The sequence below is a fragment of the Theobroma cacao genome, chromosome 5 (genome assembly GCF_053813885.1).
Source record: "Theobroma cacao isolate CCN51 chromosome 5, ASM5381388v1, whole genome shotgun sequence".
NCBI lineage: Eukaryota > Viridiplantae > Streptophyta > Magnoliopsida > Malvales > Malvaceae > Theobroma > Theobroma cacao.
In genome coordinates this window covers 3,589,792-3,608,646 of record NC_142643.1, presented here as the reverse complement: position 1 = coordinate 3,608,646, position 18,855 = coordinate 3,589,792, and the positions used below count along the sequence as shown (strand labels likewise).

Here is an 18,855-nt window from a genome sequence, read left to right as displayed (position 1 = left end):
TAGAAAGAAATGTCGGATTATTGACTTATTGAAAAGGATTGAGACATTTAACCTATACTTGATTTGAAAGCCTATCTTAAAAAAAAAAAAAGATTATGTTGAAAGCTAGTAAGTGTAGGTAAGCGGTTGCCCAAAGGCACCCTTAAGAAGAAGATAAAGTTGATAACAAAGCTAGTTGGAGGTCCATTTTCCATTTACCAACCCCATTACTATCGTTTTATGAGATTTCGTAGGTCATACGTCCGTCCTTTATCAATGCAATTACATAATGCCACGTATCATCCAAGATCAGATACTGGATCCCAGACCTTTCCCAGGAAAAAAAGGAATCTATTAGATGTTGGAAGCTGTTTGTCCTTCTGCTTTATTTCCATCACTAAAATTCTCGAATCTAAAGAAGAGCTCTCTTTTCTCTTTTACCTAACAAATTCAACAACAACAAGAAGGCAGGCCCCAAAGTCCTCTTTCAACAGTCCACACAGTTCAAAGTCGAAAATTGCTTTCCAGGTAAAGTCTCCTCCTTTTTCCTTCATCAAGATGCTTTTCTTTTCTTTTTTTTTTTTGGGCTTTCAAAGCAATGACATTTTCATTGGGAGTGTCCTCTTTCGGCTTAATTTTTGTGCTTTTGATCTTTATATTCATTTCCATCCCTTTTTAAAGTTCTGGGTATTTGTGGGTTTGGCTTGGCATCAACTGCTTCTTTGCTTAGTGGTAATTTCTTTCTCGTTGAGTGTAGTTGGTTTTTGGTTTTTGGTTTTGTATGCTTGTTCCTGTTACGATTTTATTTGAATGAAACTATTTCTATATAAGGAGGAAACGAAAACAAAGAGAGTATACTGAAGTTGTTGCTATGTGATTAGGACCAATTGCTTTAGTGTGTTTAACGAACTGAATAGGTTTGCATTGACGTTGTCAGAGTCCAGAAGATTCTGAGAAAATTTTGGGAAATAGGTTGTTGATTTGTGTAATTTGGTCTATGTATTTGAAGGTGCAGAGTCAATTAACATTGGAGATTACGTAGAGTGCGTGAAGAGCCCCTTTTTCTCCTTCTTTATATCTATGTCCCTCTGCTCTAGATAATCTTCCTTCACTGAGGTTATCCCTGAAAAGTTTCTTATCGACTAAGGTGTTATGGGAGTTTTAGGTTTGGCTTGTCCATGACCCAGGTGATCAATAATTAGAAATTGTTTGATAGAGTATGGTATTTGTTCCTTGCCCTCTTTTCAATTTTTAATGCTGCTGTTGTAAGTTGAAATAGAAGGGTAGTTGTTGATGAAAAGTTAATGGGTAAACACTTTAACTGTGTGGAGCTCAGTTGAGCAGGAATGGATATAAGAAAATAAAACTGATATGATTATCAATTTGGTTACTGGTTGTAGATTAGAGATTGATACAGATTATTGTCACCTGCATGAGCTGCACTTTTTCCTGCCATGTAAATTACTGACACAATCAGTTTTTCTCATATGAAGCTCATGGATTGTTTCTTATACAGAGACTTTTCCAATTTCTTCCCCTCGACGTGATCAATGATTGTAGTTTAGAAGGCAATGGTTGCCCAACCTGAAGCAAATGGAAACCAACAGTGGCAATCGCTGTTCCCATGAAAATCAGCCTCCAACGAGTTCAAACAATGCTAACAAAGATCAATCCACTGAGAACGAGGTTTTTGTTAACTGTGGTAAGTTGCTAACTTGCTGTTAAAGGCTATCGATTTTCTCCCAGGAAGCCTGCCATTCTGATGAAATCTGCCTTCCGTATGACTGTTGAATAGTAGAGCTGCTTTTTTGAAAATCTTACTAGAATTAAAAGCAACTAGATTAGCTCTGAGCATACTCAAACTTCATACCTGAATGATTTCCTGCACTTATTTTGCAAGAAGCCATTTTGAATTTTTAGTATTGATATTGTATCTGCTAGGTGGCTTGCATGTGATGAATTCATTTTATTTCCTCAGTGTTGATGTAGTCAGGTAACTTGAGAATCAAATGTTATTCAGAAGGTGGTTTTAGATGCTGGGCTCGGTGTCAATGTTTTTTAATGAGTATATAGTTTAATGATGCCTTTTAATAGTGGCCTTATCTGATATGAACTTCAACAGCAGAGGATTTATCAACATATATTGGCATGAAATGGGTCTGATCTGTTTACTGTTTGGACTTGTTGGTGTCCGGTCTATGAGTTTCCTCAATAAAGGGGCTATATGCTAAAATGTAATTTGTGGTATGGCCATAATGGGTACTTTTATTCTGCAAATTATTGCTTGTATTAATTCCAAAGGAGATTGCCGAAATCAATATTTTGTTCTATTTTTTACCACCTTAATGTGAGTATTTTGCTACTTCTTGTTAAAAGCAATTTGAAATAGAGTTGTGCATACTGAAATAATGCGCACAAGCTTACTGTGCAGCTGAAATAAGTTGGCATGAGATTAGAAGACAGTGGGTCGGGGATCGGTCTCAAAAATCAAAAAGAATGCCCCGGGAACCAATAATGAGGTACATGCCTGGAGATTTTTCCCCTCTTCTATTAGAATCTTTCTACTCAAATATTGAGTGCCATTGGTGATTTGTTGTTCACTAAATTCTCAAAACCTAGCTTTTAAAAGCTTTAGTAAGAATAACAATTTAATTTCTTAAACCTTAGCATTTATATAGTGCATAATCTACTTTCTCATGCTGCTTTAAGTTAGCTTCTGGACATTCACTTTCCTCTCTTCTCAGATTGCTTTGTTTGAATCTTTCCTTAAAGTAATGAGTGCTATTAGTGGTATTTACTGTTTGCTTATAACTCTTATTTAAACATAAGTTTTAAACTCTTAATTGTAGACATATGAATTTTTGAAACCAAGCAAAGGATATCTTTTGATGCTGCTTTAAGCCACTTTTTGGACATGCCACTTCCCCTCCTTTATGAACCAAATAGGGTGCATGAAGTTTGTCTCTACTCCAAGATGTGTATCTAGTTGACATTCCTTCAGATGTAATTAGGAAAGCAATAAAATAAAACTATATGTTCCTGAATTCTTTCTGTTTTTTCCCTTATAGTGCTGCCACATAGTAGCCTTTGATTCTTAGGTTGAATGTTCACCTTCCATATATTCATTTTTATCAGAAAACCATCGATACATACAATAATTATGTGTATAGTGTTGCCCATAAAAAGAGAAAATAGAAGAAGAAGAAAGAGAAAGGTTACCTGACACTATTACAAGCTTCCTGTGCCACTTTACTTCGCTTCAATTTTTAATGTAGCAGGCTTGCCCTTGTTCATCTAATCTTAAAATTCAATTTACACATTGAGATGGCGATCAAATGATCTTTTCTTTCTTTTCTCATTTAGTAGTTGAGGGTGTCAGTCATTTTAGGAGTCATTTCATTGAGAAACCATCAAGGTGCTTCCTGGAATATAACCTTACATCTGTGATTATAGCTGTCCTAGACCTAAAAGTTCCTCTCAATCTTTAACCTTGGAATCTGCTTTTGCAGCTGGACCACAACTTATGAGGATTTGCTTTGTTCTACCGAACCTTTTCAACAGTCAATCCCATTAGCTGTACGTGTCACAGAACATCTTCCCTCAACTTTCAGTTTTGGGCCAACATTGATGTGTTATTTGTGTGGTGAAAATGCAGGAGATGGTGGATTTTTTAGTTGACATCTGGCATGAGGAAGGCCTATATGACTAGAAAATTGGGAAATTTGTTATGGTAGTTGCGCAGTTTTTTGGTGCAGATGACCAAGATGAAGCAAAACTCATAGGTTCGACAGATTTCCCCTGTTGAAACTGATTGAATGATACTAATATATTGGATTCTCTTGTTCTTGATTAGATGAACAAGAGACATTAAATCAATCTGGTGTACAGTTCAACAGCACTTGTGGGATTTTAGTTAATGTAATTGACTAATCCTTTTTAAGTAAAGATCTATTCTTTTGGTTTGACAAAATTTTTTGCTTTTATGCTGACTTATTCTGATGTTAGTGAGTTCGATGATCAAATGTGTTGCCATCTTGATAAAGAAAATGGCCAAGAAAATTTGGCCAAGGGCGAGGAGAAATGACGCTGGATTCTACATGGCTTTGAATGGTGAGTGAAATTTGGATAGTACTGTTTGTAGTGTCATCAACTCATCATGTATGTTAAGTCAGAGGAACGCTAAGATTGGTAATCAACAATCAACCCTTGAGCCACTTCTTAGCTGATGGTGAATTTCCTCCTCAAACAGAGCAATCCCATTTGCCAACCTACCAAAAGCAAAATTCTTTTCCAAGTTCATTGAAAGTGGGATTCTGACAATAGATGTTCATCTTTCATAAAGATGCAAAATAGATTTTTACTTAATTGACGATTTTGCTATTTGCATTTGGTTTCTTCAAATGTCGTTTCAAAAGCAAAAGCAAGTGCTTAACAACAGAATGTTCTTAATTAATTATAAATGATCAAAATGATTAAATAGAACATGAACTTAACACAAGCATCAGCTGACTAAGACCAGGAGAATGGGCCTCCCAATCCCAGAACATGGTCCCTGAACTAAGTTACTGAATCTTATATTTTGCTACTCGTGAACCATCAAAAACAATAATGCCAATAAAGCTGCAAGAATGTGAAGAAATAAAAATGAACCAAGGCACAACCAAAAACAACCGGGCTCTTTTTATTTTCCCGGTACATGAACTTTGCCTCCAAGTTCACGCCACAAAGAAAGAAGCATTACAAGTTTACTCTTTCTTTAGAGGTTGAAATCCAAAACAATCCGTTACTCATCAACCGCCTTGGTGCCTTTATGGGTCATCAACCCTTGGGGCATTAAAGAAAGTCCCAATTTTGATTGATGATCAAGATTTTTTGCCCGTCATAAAATTTGAGAATTTGATAGTTGTAGTGTTTCGGAACAATGAAAAAGCTGGCCTTTGAAATCTCACCTATATTACCCTTGTTAGAATCATGTAAATCCATAAAGCAGGCTTTTCAAGTTCATGCTCAAATAATCCTCAATGGCTATCACCACCAGTTCTTCCCCATCAGCAGACTCATCTCCTTCTTTGCCTTGCTGGGCTCCAGAGCTGGTCTTGATTACTCCCAAATTCTCTTCTGCCAAATTGAACATCCGAATCAGTTTATGTATAACACCATGATAAGAGGCTTTTCCCACAGTGAATTCCCTGAAAAAGCACTTATCTTTTACTCATCCATGCTTCACCAAGAAAACCGACCTCCCAATAACTTCACTTTCCCATTTTTACTCAATTCTTGTGCAAGATTATCAACCCTGAAACCAGGAATTCAAGTTCACAGTCATATAATTAAATTTGGTTTTGACTTGGATCTTTTTGTCCGGAATGCTTTGATGCATTTCTATTCAGTTTTTAAACATTTAAACGATGCCCAGATTGTATTTGAAGGAAGTCTTGTTAGAGACCTTGTTTCTTATAATACTATGATAAATGGGAGTGCTTTAGTGGGCCAACCTGACCCTGCTCTGCGTCTCGTTAAAGAAATGCAGGATTTCGGTATTCAGCCTGATGAGTTCACTTTTGTTGCTTTGTTGTCTGCTTTTTCATCATTGAATGATTCTAGGATCGGGAAACAGATTCATGGTTTTGTTTACAGGAATCTATGTCGTATTGACTCAAATGTAGTGCTTAAGACTGCTATTCTTGATATGTATACAAAATGTGGGTTGATGGATTTGGCTGAGAGGGTGTTTAGCTCAATGGCAAGCAAAAGTACTGCGGCTTGGAGTTCCATGGTATCGGGTTATGCTCGATGTGGAGAAACTGAGGCTGCTAGAAGAATGTTTGATCAGATGGACCAACGAGATCTGGTTTGTTGGACGGCTATGATAAGTGGTTATTCTCAGTCAGGGCAGTACAGTGAGGCGTTGGAACTTTTTCTGCAAATGGAAGGTTTGGGAATAAGACCTGATGAAGTTACATTGGCTGCTGTTCTTTCAGCCTGTGCCAGACTTGGAGCTCTCAGTTTGGGTGAGAGACTTCACCATAGGTACATTGAGGGTGATTTATGCTATCAAAATATTATTCTATCAAACGCATTGATAGATATGTATTCAAAATGCGGAAAAATAGATTCTGCTCTAGATATGTTTCACAGAATTCCTAAAGATTTAAGGACTCTTTCAAATTTCAATTCCATGATCTCTGGTCTAGCTCAGCATGGGCTTGGTGAGACTGCTTTAGCTGTTTTTAGGGAAATGGAACCGATAGGGCTGAGACCAGATAGAGTCACCTTTGTGGCAGTTTTTTCTGCTTGCAGCCACAGTGGGCTACTTGAAGAGGGCAAGGAGTTATTTAGATTAATGTCGGATCTCTATGGTATTAAACCACGTATGGAACATTATGGTTGCATGGTTGACCTCCTTAGCAGAGATGGTTGTTTGGAAGAAGCTTATGATATAATTCTAGGTATGCCATTTGAGGCCAACTCAGTAATATGGAGAGCATTGTTGGGTGCTTGCAAACGCCATGGAAATGTTAAGATTGGTGAAGTTGCTAGCCAAAAACTTATTGAACTGGAGCCTGATCATGGAGCTCGTTATGTTTTGTTGTCCAACATGCTTGCCAATTCAAACCAATGGGAAGAAGCTGGGAGAGTGAGGAAGGTGATGGAAGATAGAGGCATCCAGAAGCCCCCTGGGTGGAGCTACATCGAGTTGGAGGGAACTCTTCATCACTTTTTTGCTAGTGATAAGTCTCACTTGCACGACAAAGAGATTCAATCCATGCTCCAGGATATGGCAATGCGTCTTAAATCTGCCGGGTATGTCCCTGACACAGGGCAAGTAGTGTTTGATGTAGATGAAGAAGAGAAGGAAAGTGTTGTCTCTTATCACAGTGAGAAATTGGCATTGGCATTTGGGTTAGTCAACGCCAGCCCTGGAGAAACTTTAAGAATAATGAAGAATCTTCGAGTTTGTGGAGACTGTCACTCAGCCTTTAAGCTTTTATCTGAAATGTACAGACGAGAAATCATAGTTAGGGATGCCATCAGGTTCCACCATTTTAAGAATGGATCTTGCTCTTGTAAGGATTTTTGGTGATGAGAGGTTGCAGAATGTGGTTTTTTACAGGTTCTATTTTGGTAAGGATGGTCAAAACCTCATTTTGTTGTTGAGACCTGTATGAGGTGAAATAAGTGTTGTAAACTCTTATAAGGTGGAGGGGTCTCATATGAGGTAATCTGAGTGGTTGAGGTGGCATGCTCCTCCACTGGTTATTCGAAGCTGAATTGTGATACAGCTCTCTCTGCTTTGCTTTCAACAAGGGAATGGTAGTTTTGGCACCAAGTTTTGGTCAGAGAGTTGAGATTTTAGTCTGAATTGCTGTTGTGGCATACTTTGCGGCTTGCAACTGTGCCTAGGATTGGGATGCAACCGATCTTGTTGGAGAGTGATGGTGCGGTTGTGATTCATGAATTGAAATCTGTCTTCTGTGATCATCCAACTATGGCTATCTTTAGCATGAGATTGGACAGCCATTTTCAGGTTACCTTTGCTGCACGTTCAGCCATGTCCGGACGTTATGCAACTCATTGCTCATTGCCTTGCCTAGTATATTCTTTCCAACTAGAGTTTCAAAGAATGGATGGACAGCTGTCCTGATTTATTTCCAATATAGTGTTCTAAAAAATAGAAATAGAAATCATGTGGTTAGGCAAGAGGATAGACAGCATCTCATCCAGTGTTTGGACTAAGTTAAATGAGGCTGAATTTTTCTCAATCAGCATCTTCTTCTAAGAAAGTTGACAGATCTGTGTTTGGATTGCTTGTATATCTTTATATGCTAATTTCCTATGAATAGTTATAGTTAATCACAAATACGATGTACTTAAATATTCCCAACATTTCACACTTTTTCATGTGTTTCACAAAAAGCATGTAAAATGCATCGACAGTTGACATGTGCTCATCACAAACTAATGCAATGAATGAATTGACTTTTTTATTTTGACTTGTTTCGCATCACGTAAGGGGTGAGTGAATAATGTATTAAATAGGTTAAGTCGGTCAAAACTTGCTATTAATCGATTTCTTTTAAGAAATTTAATCCAGTTGATCAACTTTGGCTCTTAGTCAAATTCACTGATTTGCTATTTTACTTAGTTAATTTGATTTTAATTGATTTAATCTTTTTTTTTTCATTTTAAAAAATTTTTTAAGTAAGTAATTTCCTTAGTAGTTTAATTTAGAAAATTATTGACATTATGTCTTTTTATGATTAATATAAACTTATTTTGAGAAAAAAAAATTTTAAATATTTACTTTGATCTTATAATAAAAAGAATACAAAACATTTTCTTAGTAAAATAAAATGAATTAGTGACGTAAGTTTTTTAGATAGAAAAATAGAATTGATTCAACTACCAAATTTAACTAGCATGACTTTCACATATGTCTGTAGGGTTAAATTGGCAATGACTAACGTTTTTGTAGTTGTTTCAAATAAAATTTTACAAAAGATTATTATAAAAGTTATTATATTATTTAATTATAAAATTTATTTGGTGTATTGATTCACAATTCTAATTCTAAGCTTAAAATTATCTTAATATATACTGTAGTGAAGTTGATTTAAAAGATCGAGAGATAATAAGAATTGAATAAATAGTTTTAATTGGTTAATTATTTGTTTAGATTTTATACAAGTGTTTTGTAATTTTTGTAAGTGATTTATTCCAATAAAGCCATCTTAATAAAAAAATCTTTCACATTTTTGAATGGTCACATATCTTGTAAATAAATAAATTTTCGATAAAAAAATTATGGAAATAATTTTATGGATATTAATTTTGCATTATGTTTTGGTTTTTTATAGGTGTTTTATATGATTATATCGATGATATAAATGCTTAAATAAAGATTTATAAAAATATAAATCGATTTTTTATGTTGCATTGTGAAGTTGAATATCCGTATAGATTATATATTTATGTACATTAAAATAAATAAATAAAATTTGAAATCAACAAAAAAGAAATATTAATGAGATTATATACTATTTGTTATTCATTTGATACAATTGATTTTAATATGCGTGGGTATAAAAAAACTATGCAAGTGAGATACATACAAGACTTGTCTTTAAAAATAGTAAATATAAAAGTTAATTTGATTAATCGATTTATAAGTTTTCTAATCGAATCGATCTGATTTAATCAATTTATTTAATCGTTTTAATTGAATCGATTAAATTAATTAAGTCAAATTTTAACGAATTTTTATTCACTCTTAATTTAAGTATTAGGTAAGGAAATCTCAACAGAGGAAACCAATTTAAGAATTGACTAACATCACGTAACATGTCACATTCTTATCTTAAAAACTAAATCCATTCATTGTCATTGTTCTCTTGGGATTATGTCTTGGGCAGTTTCTCCATCATGCCATGGGATAACGATGGGAGGAAAAATTCAAGTAGGACTAAGAGAAGTTGGTTGAATTTACAAGGGATGGGAAGGCTTGGTGGGTCAAAGTCCAAGTCCATTTTTTAAAAGGTGGAGCTCTGAATTTTCTCAGCCTCTACCTTGGGTTTTCTTCATTGAAGTTTCTTAATGCGGTGACCTAAGTAACCTGTTTTACAAAACAATTAGGATTGTGATTTTTCCTTCCTATAGGAAAAATGCTAAATCCACCGCAATCTCCTGCCTAACAAGGAAAACTCTACCCACACGTAAAATAAGGTAAGTCATTGTAATGATAAGATAATATGTGACAAAAAGTTTGAAATTCTTTAAAACAATTACCATGCTTTTGTGAAATGTATTGAGTTACGTATTATAAATGTTTGATGTAATGTTCAAATAAGCTTCTCAACTATTTAAGAACATTTAAATAAGTCTTTACTCTTTATTTGGGTTCAATCAAGTTTTTGTATTTTTATTTTGAATCAAATAAACTTTTATTATTAATAATTAATTAATTGTTATTAGTAAAAATATTACTTGTTATTTTATATCTACATAGTATTAATATGATATTAATGTGGAGGATAAAAAATACCATATGATCATATTATCATGCTAAATTAACATGTCATGTCATCATCAATTATGGTACGTCAGTATGCCACATCATAATCAATAATGATATTTTAACATATCATGTCAGCATCGCGTAATATAGAATAATAAATCATATTTTGATTAAGTCGATTATTAGTTATAAATGTTTATTTAACTCAAAATAAAAAAGTATAAGAACTTTTTGGTTCAAATAAAAATATAAAAGACTTGATTGAATGTAACAAAGTATAAAGACTTATTTGAATTTTTTAAAATAGTTTAGAGTTTTTGTGTATATTATGTCTAAATTTTTAAATAATTTCATCAATTGGGTTAATATCACTTAATTCGTGATGTCAAACGCAATAATTGACATTAATAGTTAATATAATTTCAAAAAAAATTACAATAAGTTAAAATTTGAATTTTTTTAATGTATATTCTATAATTATTACTATTACCTCACAAAAAAAAAAGGTTATTAAGATATAAAAGCACTATTATTTCCCCAAGTAAGTTGGTATGTCACGTTTTTGTGACGTATATCACTTTCCGTGAAGCATATTCATTCTGGGTCACTTTCATTATTCCAAAAACTTTTGGGGGCAATAATGTAAGAATAAAAAACTTCATCCCTTTCATTCATCATTACAAAGTATTCCGTGCCCAAAACCACAATATCCGATTTCTGTTTCAACCATCTTGCTTTCTTGTTAAAATTTGTTTATTTTCTTCCATTTTTAGTGTTTTTTTTCCATATTATAACCAAAATGCCAATGCAAACAAAAATAATATAAGTAAAAGGGGCTTGTTAGATAAACAATTTGTGGCGTCTAAGAGAAACCCCATTCACTTTGTTTTCTTTATACTTGATATATTTGCTTCTTCACCAAAATATCTCTTTAATTTTGTTTTTGTTTGTTGTTCTAACGAAAACCCATTAAAGAAAAAGGCTCAAGGAAGAGGAAAGGAGGAATATACGTTTGTTTTTAGAGCTTTTCCTTTGGCTTTGAAGTCCAAAGAAAGTCATTTCCTTTGCAAGGTGGAATTTTGCAATTTTTTTAGAATATTACCAAAAAAGGCAATCATTTTTGGAAATCTGGTGAATATCCAATTTGCCAGGGATTCAATGTATTGTCGTTTTGGCGTACTGTTTAATGATTCTGTTTAAATTTTTATGAGCCCCATATGCTTAGGAAAGTTTCATTTTTGGTGTGGCAGTGAAAAATATGGAGATCGATAAAGCAATCAGAGAAAGTGATGATACGAGGCTTAAGACCAAGTACAACAACGCCGTCTATGTTATTAAAAGAGCTCTTGCTCTTTACTCGTAAGTTTCTTCATTTTCTTGCTTTCTTCCTCGCTTTTTTTTTTTTTTTTTCTGCTTCTGGGTTTGCTTGATGTAAAGTTTATAGCTTTCTGATTCATGGAATTTTCTGTGAAGTGGGTTCTAAATGTTGTAAGGCCAGGGGAATTTGGTTGACTCTCAATTTGGTTGTCTATGAAAATTGAGGAAATAAGGGAGGTTAATTGTTTAATGTTGGATTTTATTTTTTTTTAGTTTTATGGAGGAAAACCTTGTCGACCATGTTTAGGCTGAGTCAAGAATTGGGAGGTTTTGTCTTTTCGTTCTCTGGTCTGATAGTGAAAACATTACCAACCATCCTGTCATGCTATATTTTCCAGCACGCAAATGATTGAAATTAACATCAATGTATCTATTTGTCCTGTGTCAGTAGAAGTTATCTTCTCTAGATGTTCGTAATAGCTGCATGGTTTTAACTTTTAATTCCAATATGTTTGACTTGTTAGTTTTGGCATTTAGGCACGGATTTATTGCCAAATTCAGGGAGATTTTATTCGTTTTAGCTTCATTTTAAGAAATATTTTAATTATGAGTTGTCGTGATGCAATATAGCTTAGAACAACACATTTTCAATTTGATGCATAAAAGACAGATGAAAACATTCAGTTACAGATGCTTGGAATTATTTTAGTTACTTCTGATCAGATATGAATGAATGGTGGTTTGACAAATTGCTTCTTAATGCATGCTAGTTACTGATATTTGTCTGGTTCACTGTCCTTTAAAGATCCTTTTAAAATAGTTGCTGCAAGTGATTAGTTGTTATGGGAACTGCAGATGTGAGATATGAATATGATTGCTTTATTTTTTTTTAAACTTCCTTTTGAGTATGCACATGTGGAGTGGCGGTGCCTTTTTTTTTCCCTCCTCTTAATTTCCTTTTATGTGTGTACACATGCGTGCAAGCGGAGGGAAAGTCACGGTGGCAGAGTGGGGTATCGTAGGACCAGTATAACTGGTGTAGTTTTCTTTAACTTTAATAAAAACATTCATGCTTGCTGATTATTGATGTGGAGTTTCTGTCCTCCTTCTTTAAAAGGAGGCTAGTAGCATATCAAGGTTTTTCTTTTTATTTTCCTCTAATGTATTTTTCAGATGCATTTTCATAAATTTTGAACCGTAGATATAAATAGGTGACTAGTTCGTTGGTAATCATTTTCTTAGCATTCTCTTTTATCATTCACATGCAAAAAAGAAAAATATAATTATAGTAATATTAATGCAATGAAAATTTCCCGAAGGGTGACTGGTTCATTGGCTGTCATTTTCTTTGTATTCTGTCTCACTATGGACATGCAGAATGAATAATTTGATGAAAGCTTGGATTTATTTTAAAATTTTCAAACAAGTTTATGCTTGTCTCAATTATGCTGGTGAAAATTTTCAAATGTGCAGTTGGAAATCTTGAATGGTCTTTACAACATGGAATATAATTCATTTTAAAAATTTGCTGCCTTAGTTTATAAAATTCCAAATCGGAAGATAACAATAAATTCTATGTGCTCTAAATGCTTGTCTCAGGTGGTTGGGGAGGGGAAGTTTGGGCCATAGTGCTTACCTATTGTGCCAGAAAAAATATAATACTTTATGGACTTGCACAGAGTCTTAATTGTTTGTCAACAAGTAAATTGCTGATGCTTGTAAGTTCTAAATTTTTTTTCCCTCTGCAGTATTGAAGAGGTTGCTTTCAGCTTCAATGGAGGAAAAGATTCTACTGTAAGTTTAACATACATTTTTCTCAAGTAATCCCTCTGTTTGCTCTTTTTGATAGTGACAGTGACCTTTGATGTTTTAGGTTTTACTGCACCTTCTTAGGGCTGGCTATTTTTTGCATAGACGGGAGCAAAATTGTCCTAATGGGGTTCTGACAGATTTTCCAATTCGAACAATATATTTTGAAAGTGCTTCTGCATTCCCAGAAATAAATTCATTTACCTATGATATAGCCAAGATGTGAGAAAACTATTCTTCAATATTGTCGTTATATACTTAAGTATGTTTCATGGATTCTAATGCATAGCTGGGTTTTCTCTGTGAGCAGGTATGGGATGCAAATGGATATTATCCGTTCAGATTTCAAGTCTGGTTTGGAGATGTTGTTAAAAGCTAAACCAATCAGAGCAATTTTTCTTGGTGTTCGGATTGGTGATCCCACTGCGGTAATTCGTTGATTGTACAATTATATCTGAGTTACATATTTTCCTATCCATTTTACCTCTTGATTATCCTGTAAAATTTTGTTACTTTGATTCTATATGTTGAAAAAAGCTTAAACTTTATGTATATATGGCTTTAAAATCTTGCAGGTAGGCCAAGAGCAGTTCTCCCCTAGTTCACCAGGATGGCCATCTTTCATGAGAGTAAATCCTATCTTGGACTGGTCATACAGGTCTCTCAGTAAATTCTCCTCTTTACTGTTAATGGAAAGTTCTTTGCAACATATAAAAATTCATTGGATTGAAAAGAGGGGAAAAAAAAAGCAGAGAAATGTTGCTTTGACTAGATTGTCCTTACTTTCTATGCCGATGGGTGTGTGATGTTATTGCACTTCTCATGGTTTTGGTCTGGGATAAATTGTAACTTTTTTATGGCATTTTGGCAGAGATGTATGGGCTTTCCTCTTGACTTGCAAGGTTCAATACTGCAGTCTTTATGATCAGGGGTAATAATTCTTCTATTGTGCATGAAATGTTAGATCTCTTGCTCAATCTTTTGCTTTTGCAGCTATGTTTTCAAGGTTTACTGGTTTCACCTCAGTTGCAAACGTATTTTGCAACATATTCGATGTGTGCATATAACTTATAGTTGGTTCCCTATTTGTTTGTTACCATCAAACTGTTCTCCATTTGATTGTTATTTAAATTTTCACAGTTATACATCTATTGGGAGCATATATGACACGGTGCCAAATGCATTGCTATCCATTAGCAACACCTCCAGCAAAGAAAAATTCAAACCTGCATATTTGCTTCCTGATGGAAGATTAGAGAGAGCAGGGAGAGTTAAAAAAATTTCTTCTTCAGATGGCACTCGTCTTCCTGCCATTAACAATGGCCTAGACAGTGTGGATTCACATAGAAACAGGATGTTTACTGCCTCAGTTATTGGTGTGGGGGATGAGATTCTGTAAGTCCTTTGTTTACCTTCTTGATGGATTTTCTTAGTCTTGATTTTAGAGTGGCCTAACTACAGTTGCAACTATAAAACTTCACCAAATGGTGTAGATACTTCCCCTTATTGCCACCACTCTCAACTTTTTTTCTCTCTCTATGAACCGCTATTGCTGAAATCTTTGATATTCTTGTTATCTGGTACATAGCTCAGGTTTGGCACCGTTGAGGATCAGTTGGGACGTTCATTGTGCAGAAAGCTCCATTCCATTAGTTGGTTGACATCACAAACTGCTGTTGTCAGGAATGATGTGAGTTTACTGGCACTATCCTTCTCCTTGGTTAAATATTATTTTGCATTGCCTTGCTTCTTCAACAAAATAGTATGTTGTGCCCTACACATATAAGTTAGGCCTCTCAATTGAGAATCTATATTGACATCTGATGATAAGCTTTAATGTTCCTTGTTAGGAAATGTTTTTGGAGATTTGTAGAAACTGTGCAATCTTCATTTATTGACTGTATCTTACAATTCCATCTTTTTTTTTACTTCTCTTTTAAATCAGATAGATTCTGTGGCTGAAGAGATTGAACGGCGTAAATCTACCAATGACGTGGTAAACTTTGACAGTTGTTTGAAGAGCTTTTTAGTGCTTATTTGTGGTGATGACATGAAACAAATAAGTATTATTGATTTTTAATATGCTCTATGCTTTCATATCCTTCTAGGTGTTTTTGTATGGAGGTGTGGGCCCATTGCATTCTGATGTTACTTTAGCAGGTGTGGCAAAGGCATTTGGGGTTCGCCTGGTGTGTGGTTTTATTTGAAGTAAACTTTTTAGATTGAAAGATTGGATCATAGAGCTTAGCAATCTATTTCATCAGTTTCTGAAGTTTACCTTAAATCTGCTCTTTTGACAATTGAAACTATATGATTTATTTATGAGAATATCATTGAAATTTTGCAATCCATCCTGTTTCTATAGGCTCCTGATGAAGAATTTGAGGAATATCTAAGGCATCTTATCGGTGATCACTGCACTGGTGATCGAAATGAGGTAAAGTGTTTTGATGGTTGATTTACACCCTAAAATTTGCCAGATTTTTTTGCTTATGCATTTATATTGAAGGATGACATTTCAAAATCCAGCAGAGAGAATATATTATAGTCATCCATTGAGCTTTACTTCACAATTGGAGATCATTTTGTGGTTGACTGAAACCAAGGGCAATTACTGCTGTTCAAATGCGAAACTCAAACACCCATGGACATCCCATACTTTTCTAGATTACTGCTTTCATATAAGGAAACACAATTTCAGAAGGAAAGCTGAAATTTTACTATAATTTTGCCATATCTGCTTTTAATCATTATTTGAATATTTACTTTTTATTGGGCCGTACATATTTACTTGTGTTTGACAGAAAATGCAAGTACATGAAATTTGAATTTATTTCTGTTCTGCATACTATGCTAGGTATGTAGTTTTCTCATACTATGAATGTGATCTCATCCTTGGGTTTTCTTCACCAGATGGCTCAGTTACCTGAAGGCATCACTGAACTATTGCATCATGAAAAGCTGCCAGTGCCTCTTGTATGTGTCTAAAACCTCACTATGAAAATTATATTTCAAATTTACAGCAATTATTGCTTCTTGGCTATATATATTTATATGATAAGATGGATGAAATGTAAAATTGAATCTTTAATTATCTAATGATCATCTGTGTAGATCAAATGCCGAAATGTAATCGTGCTTTCTGCAACAAATGCTACTGAGCTGGACAAGCAGTGGGATTGTCTGATTGAATTAACAGGATCTGATGGCTGCTTAGTGACAATGGAACCATACTCATCAAAGCGCTTGACAACAAATCTGACAGATGTATGTGTTGCAATCTCATGCTGTTCTTAATAATCTGCTCTTTAAGTTACAGTGTGCTTTCCTTGTAGAGTTGATTTACAAAATGATGCTTGCATTTTTTTTTTTAATTTGATTTTTTTTGTGATATCAATATTCTTTTGCTTTTAATGTCATTATGCTTGGGCAAAATGCAGGTAGAAACTGCTCAACCCCTATCAAAACTTTGTCTTGAATTTCCGGACCTTTACATTGGTAAGGGTCTTCACAATTATTTAGGTTTTTCTGGAAAATATGATATTTTCTTCTATCTATGGCTGAATGTTACTCTTTTTGTGCCACATCAAGGCTGTTTCCGCGAATCTAGACAAGGGCCCCTGGTAATTAGCTTTGAAGGCAAGGTACAGGAGAATATCACGATGATGTCAAGTGTTATTTCTCATTAAACTTTTCATACTCTAGTTTTTCCCCCTTCCATACAGTAATACTTCACTAATTTGGTTGCAGGACCTGGCTAGAATTCACGCAGCTGTAGAAACGTTGTGCAAGAAGCTCCATCCAGAGGCATTCTCTGAAGTCAACTAGATAAATCTGCTGTTCTTTAAAGTTTTGCTTGTCAAGCTTCAAAATCCAAGAAACTTATTTAACTGCAGCAACTGCTAATCCCTGTTTCCAGAATATATATGATGGAAACGTGGCGTTGGATAGAATTGGTAGTTGGAGTTGTAATTGATAAGGGAGAAGGAAAGTCAAAAAGGGAAGATCACAATAAGTTACATGCTCTATAAATGGGCAGGGCCTTACGTTTATACAGCAGTCATAATGAAGTAACTGTTCAAAACCAGAGTGACAGTTTAGGACTGTAAACAATATGTATTTGCTCTTTATCTAAGATCAGTGAATCCCACGCTCAATTCTCGAGACCAATTCTTTCAGAGTAGAGCGAAGTGATCATTCTTTCGAATTATCTGATTCTCCTCATTTGTTTGAATCGCCATTACTCTTTCTTATTCAAGTGCTGTCTTCCATTTATGCGTGAAGTTTCAAGTTAGATGTCGCTTGCTTTTCATTTTCTTTAGCTGATAGATTGTAAACAAAGCTAGTCGCTGGGCCTGGCTCATCCCACTGAAAGTCTGATAGGCTACTTGTAATTGTCACCCAACCCGGCATAACTATTATCAAGGGGTTTTCGTCATGCATTCTGCATTTGGTAAAAGAACCACTATCATAAAACAATGTTTACCCTATAGTTACAGGGTATATATACAAAGTACAATTAGTCCGGACATAGAACAAAACATCTGAATACTTTATTCCCAGAGGGCTTTTTTTTTTTTTTTTTTGTTTTTGTGTTTAAAAAAGAAGAGAAGAAAACATAAGAAAAGAATAGAGTCTAGAGCAATCATTAAACAGGAGTCTGCGGGGATATCCAATATCCACAATCATTTTAGATTTTATCCCTGACTTGATAGTTGAAACCAAAGGGGGTTGTCGGAAATCTACCACCTTTACCATCCTGTTCACCATATCATCAAGAGTAAGAAAATGGAAGGCGGCGGAGACGGCAGCAAGAAAGGGTTGGAAGGCACAGGCTTGGATCTGCCGCAGAATAAGCATGGAAACTTGAAGAGTGCTTCAAGCGATCAAAATCTCAGGGACCTTCTTCTTCATATCAAGTCCTCTAAAACCTCTGTAAACGCCTCTGTTTTCTTCAGCTTTTCCATCTTAATGGGTTTCTTATATTATATTTCTACCAAATTGCAAAATTTTAAATTTGTTACCCTTTTTGGATGTGTTTGCAGACAGTTATCAATTACGGAGCCTCATGGTAAGTCAACTTTGGTGAACGGGTTTCCTCGAAATCATGCACTGCAACTGTTTTATGTAAAGTTTCTGTGACAGTGAAAAACTGATGTTTTTCCCATTCAGAAAATCGTACTATTGGGGAAAGGATGCAAATTTTGGCCAGGAATTGAGAAAATGACGAATCGATTACGGCTAACTTCATTAACTTATGCTTCCTGTTGTTTATGAATCCTGGGCTAATATAATGTTTAGTGATTTCGAAGTTTTTGTGTTTTTTCCTGTTCAGGTGCGGTGTTTGTAGTCAGATTCTCCCTGCATTTTGCCGGTTGAGCAACCAGTTTCCCAAGCTCTCTTTCATATATGCAGACATTGATGAATGCCCGGAAACCACACAGCACATTCGTTACACTCCTACATTTCTTTTTTATCGAGATGGTGAAAGGGTGGATGAGATGTTTGGTGCTGGAGAAGAGCGCCTCCAGGATCGCTTGTGGTTACATTCCTGAAGAATTACGCTAGTGCGTTTCCTGGATATCTCCCTTCTCAAATTATGTGAATCTGCTGTCTTTGAATTATTGAACTTCACTTTGACTTTAGTTGCTTTCTACTGACTATTGACTCTTCATTTTGCTGAGTGATATTCTATATACGAGCATATGGCTTCCCAAATGTGTATGTATACCTAT

General features: G+C 34.8%; 3 protein-coding genes and 1 pseudogene across 5 annotated transcripts; all 4 read left to right on the top strand.

The window, feature by feature from the left end:
- The first annotated feature begins 307 nt into the window (after window positions 1-307).
- Window positions 308-3,949, top strand: LOC18598038 (zinc finger protein). Of its 3 annotated transcripts, none has more exons than XM_088806736.1 (5): window positions 308-507; window positions 1,496-1,681; window positions 2,399-2,498; window positions 3,489-3,555; window positions 3,635-3,949. In XM_088806736.1, exons 2-5 carry the CDS (start codon window positions 1,573-1,575, stop codon window positions 3,686-3,688), a joined length of 330 nt encoding a protein of 109 aa, XP_088662862.1. In that variant the 5' UTR covers window positions 308-507; window positions 1,496-1,572; the 3' UTR covers window positions 3,689-3,949. The 3 variants fall into 3 exon arrangements, with proteins under 3 accessions (XP_088662862.1, XP_088662861.1, XP_007027439.3); XM_007027377.3 differs by having other exon boundaries at window positions 322-507; window positions 2,411-2,498; XM_088806735.1 differs by having other exon boundaries at window positions 314-507; window positions 2,411-2,498; window positions 3,489-3,949.
- Window positions 3,950-4,467: 518 nt separating this feature from the next.
- LOC148762362 (pentatricopeptide repeat-containing protein At2g29760, chloroplastic pseudogene) lies at window positions 4,468-7,855 on the top strand (annotated as a pseudogene).
- Window positions 7,856-10,833: 2,978 nt separating this feature from the next.
- Window positions 10,834-17,378, top strand: LOC18598036 (phosphoadenosine phosphosulfate (PAPS) reductase family protein). The gene is made up of 17 exons (XM_007027375.3): window positions 10,834-11,065; window positions 11,245-11,353; window positions 13,060-13,105; window positions 13,185-13,342; window positions 13,431-13,548; window positions 13,696-13,778; window positions 13,992-14,051; window positions 14,261-14,515; window positions 14,714-14,810; window positions 15,066-15,116; window positions 15,229-15,309; window positions 15,486-15,557; window positions 16,034-16,096; window positions 16,235-16,387; window positions 16,561-16,618; window positions 16,712-16,764; window positions 16,871-17,378. Exons 2-17 carry the CDS (start codon window positions 11,253-11,255, stop codon window positions 16,946-16,948), a joined length of 1,527 nt encoding a protein of 508 aa, XP_007027437.3. The 5' UTR covers window positions 10,834-11,065; window positions 11,245-11,252; the 3' UTR covers window positions 16,949-17,378.
- Window positions 17,379-17,522: 144 nt separating this feature from the next.
- Window positions 17,523-18,838, top strand: LOC18598035 (Thioredoxin superfamily protein). Its single transcript, XM_007027373.3, has 3 exons — window positions 17,523-18,055; window positions 18,166-18,191; window positions 18,456-18,838. Exons 1-3 carry the CDS (start codon window positions 17,909-17,911, stop codon window positions 18,673-18,675), a joined length of 393 nt encoding a protein of 130 aa, XP_007027435.1. The 5' UTR covers window positions 17,523-17,908; the 3' UTR covers window positions 18,676-18,838.
- The last annotated feature ends 17 nt before the right edge of the window (window positions 18,839-18,855 follow it).

Coding starts and splice junctions, on each gene's coding strand:
- LOC18598036 (XM_007027375.3), top strand. CDS start 11,253: ATGGAGATCGATAAAGCAATCAGAGAAAGTGATGATACGAGGCTTAAG. Junction 13,343..13,430: donor ACCTATGATATAGCCAAGAT/GTGAGAAAACTA, acceptor CTCTGTGAGCAG/GTATGGGATGCAAATGGATA. Junction 15,117..15,228: donor GTAAATCTACCAATGACGTG/GTAAACTTTGAC, acceptor ATATCCTTCTAG/GTGTTTTTGTATGGAGGTGT.
- LOC18598035 (XM_007027373.3), top strand. CDS start 17,909: ATGGAAGGCGGCGGAGACGGCAGCAAGAAAGGGTTGGAAGGCACAGGC. Junction 18,056..18,165: donor TCAAGTCCTCTAAAACCTCT/GTAAACGCCTCT, acceptor ATGTGTTTGCAG/ACAGTTATCAATTACGGAGC. Junction 18,192..18,455: donor ATCAATTACGGAGCCTCATG/GTAAGTCAACTT, acceptor TTTCCTGTTCAG/GTGCGGTGTTTGTAGTCAGA.
- LOC18598038 (XM_088806735.1), top strand. CDS start 1,573: ATGGAAACCAACAGTGGCAATCGCTGTTCCCATGAAAATCAGCCTCCA. Junction 1,682..2,410: donor CGAGGTTTTTGTTAACTGTG/GTAAGTTGCTAA, acceptor CTTACTGTGCAG/CTGAAATAAGTTGGCATGAG. Junction 2,499..3,488: donor CCCCGGGAACCAATAATGAG/GTACATGCCTGG, acceptor CTGCTTTTGCAG/CTGGACCACAACTTATGAGG.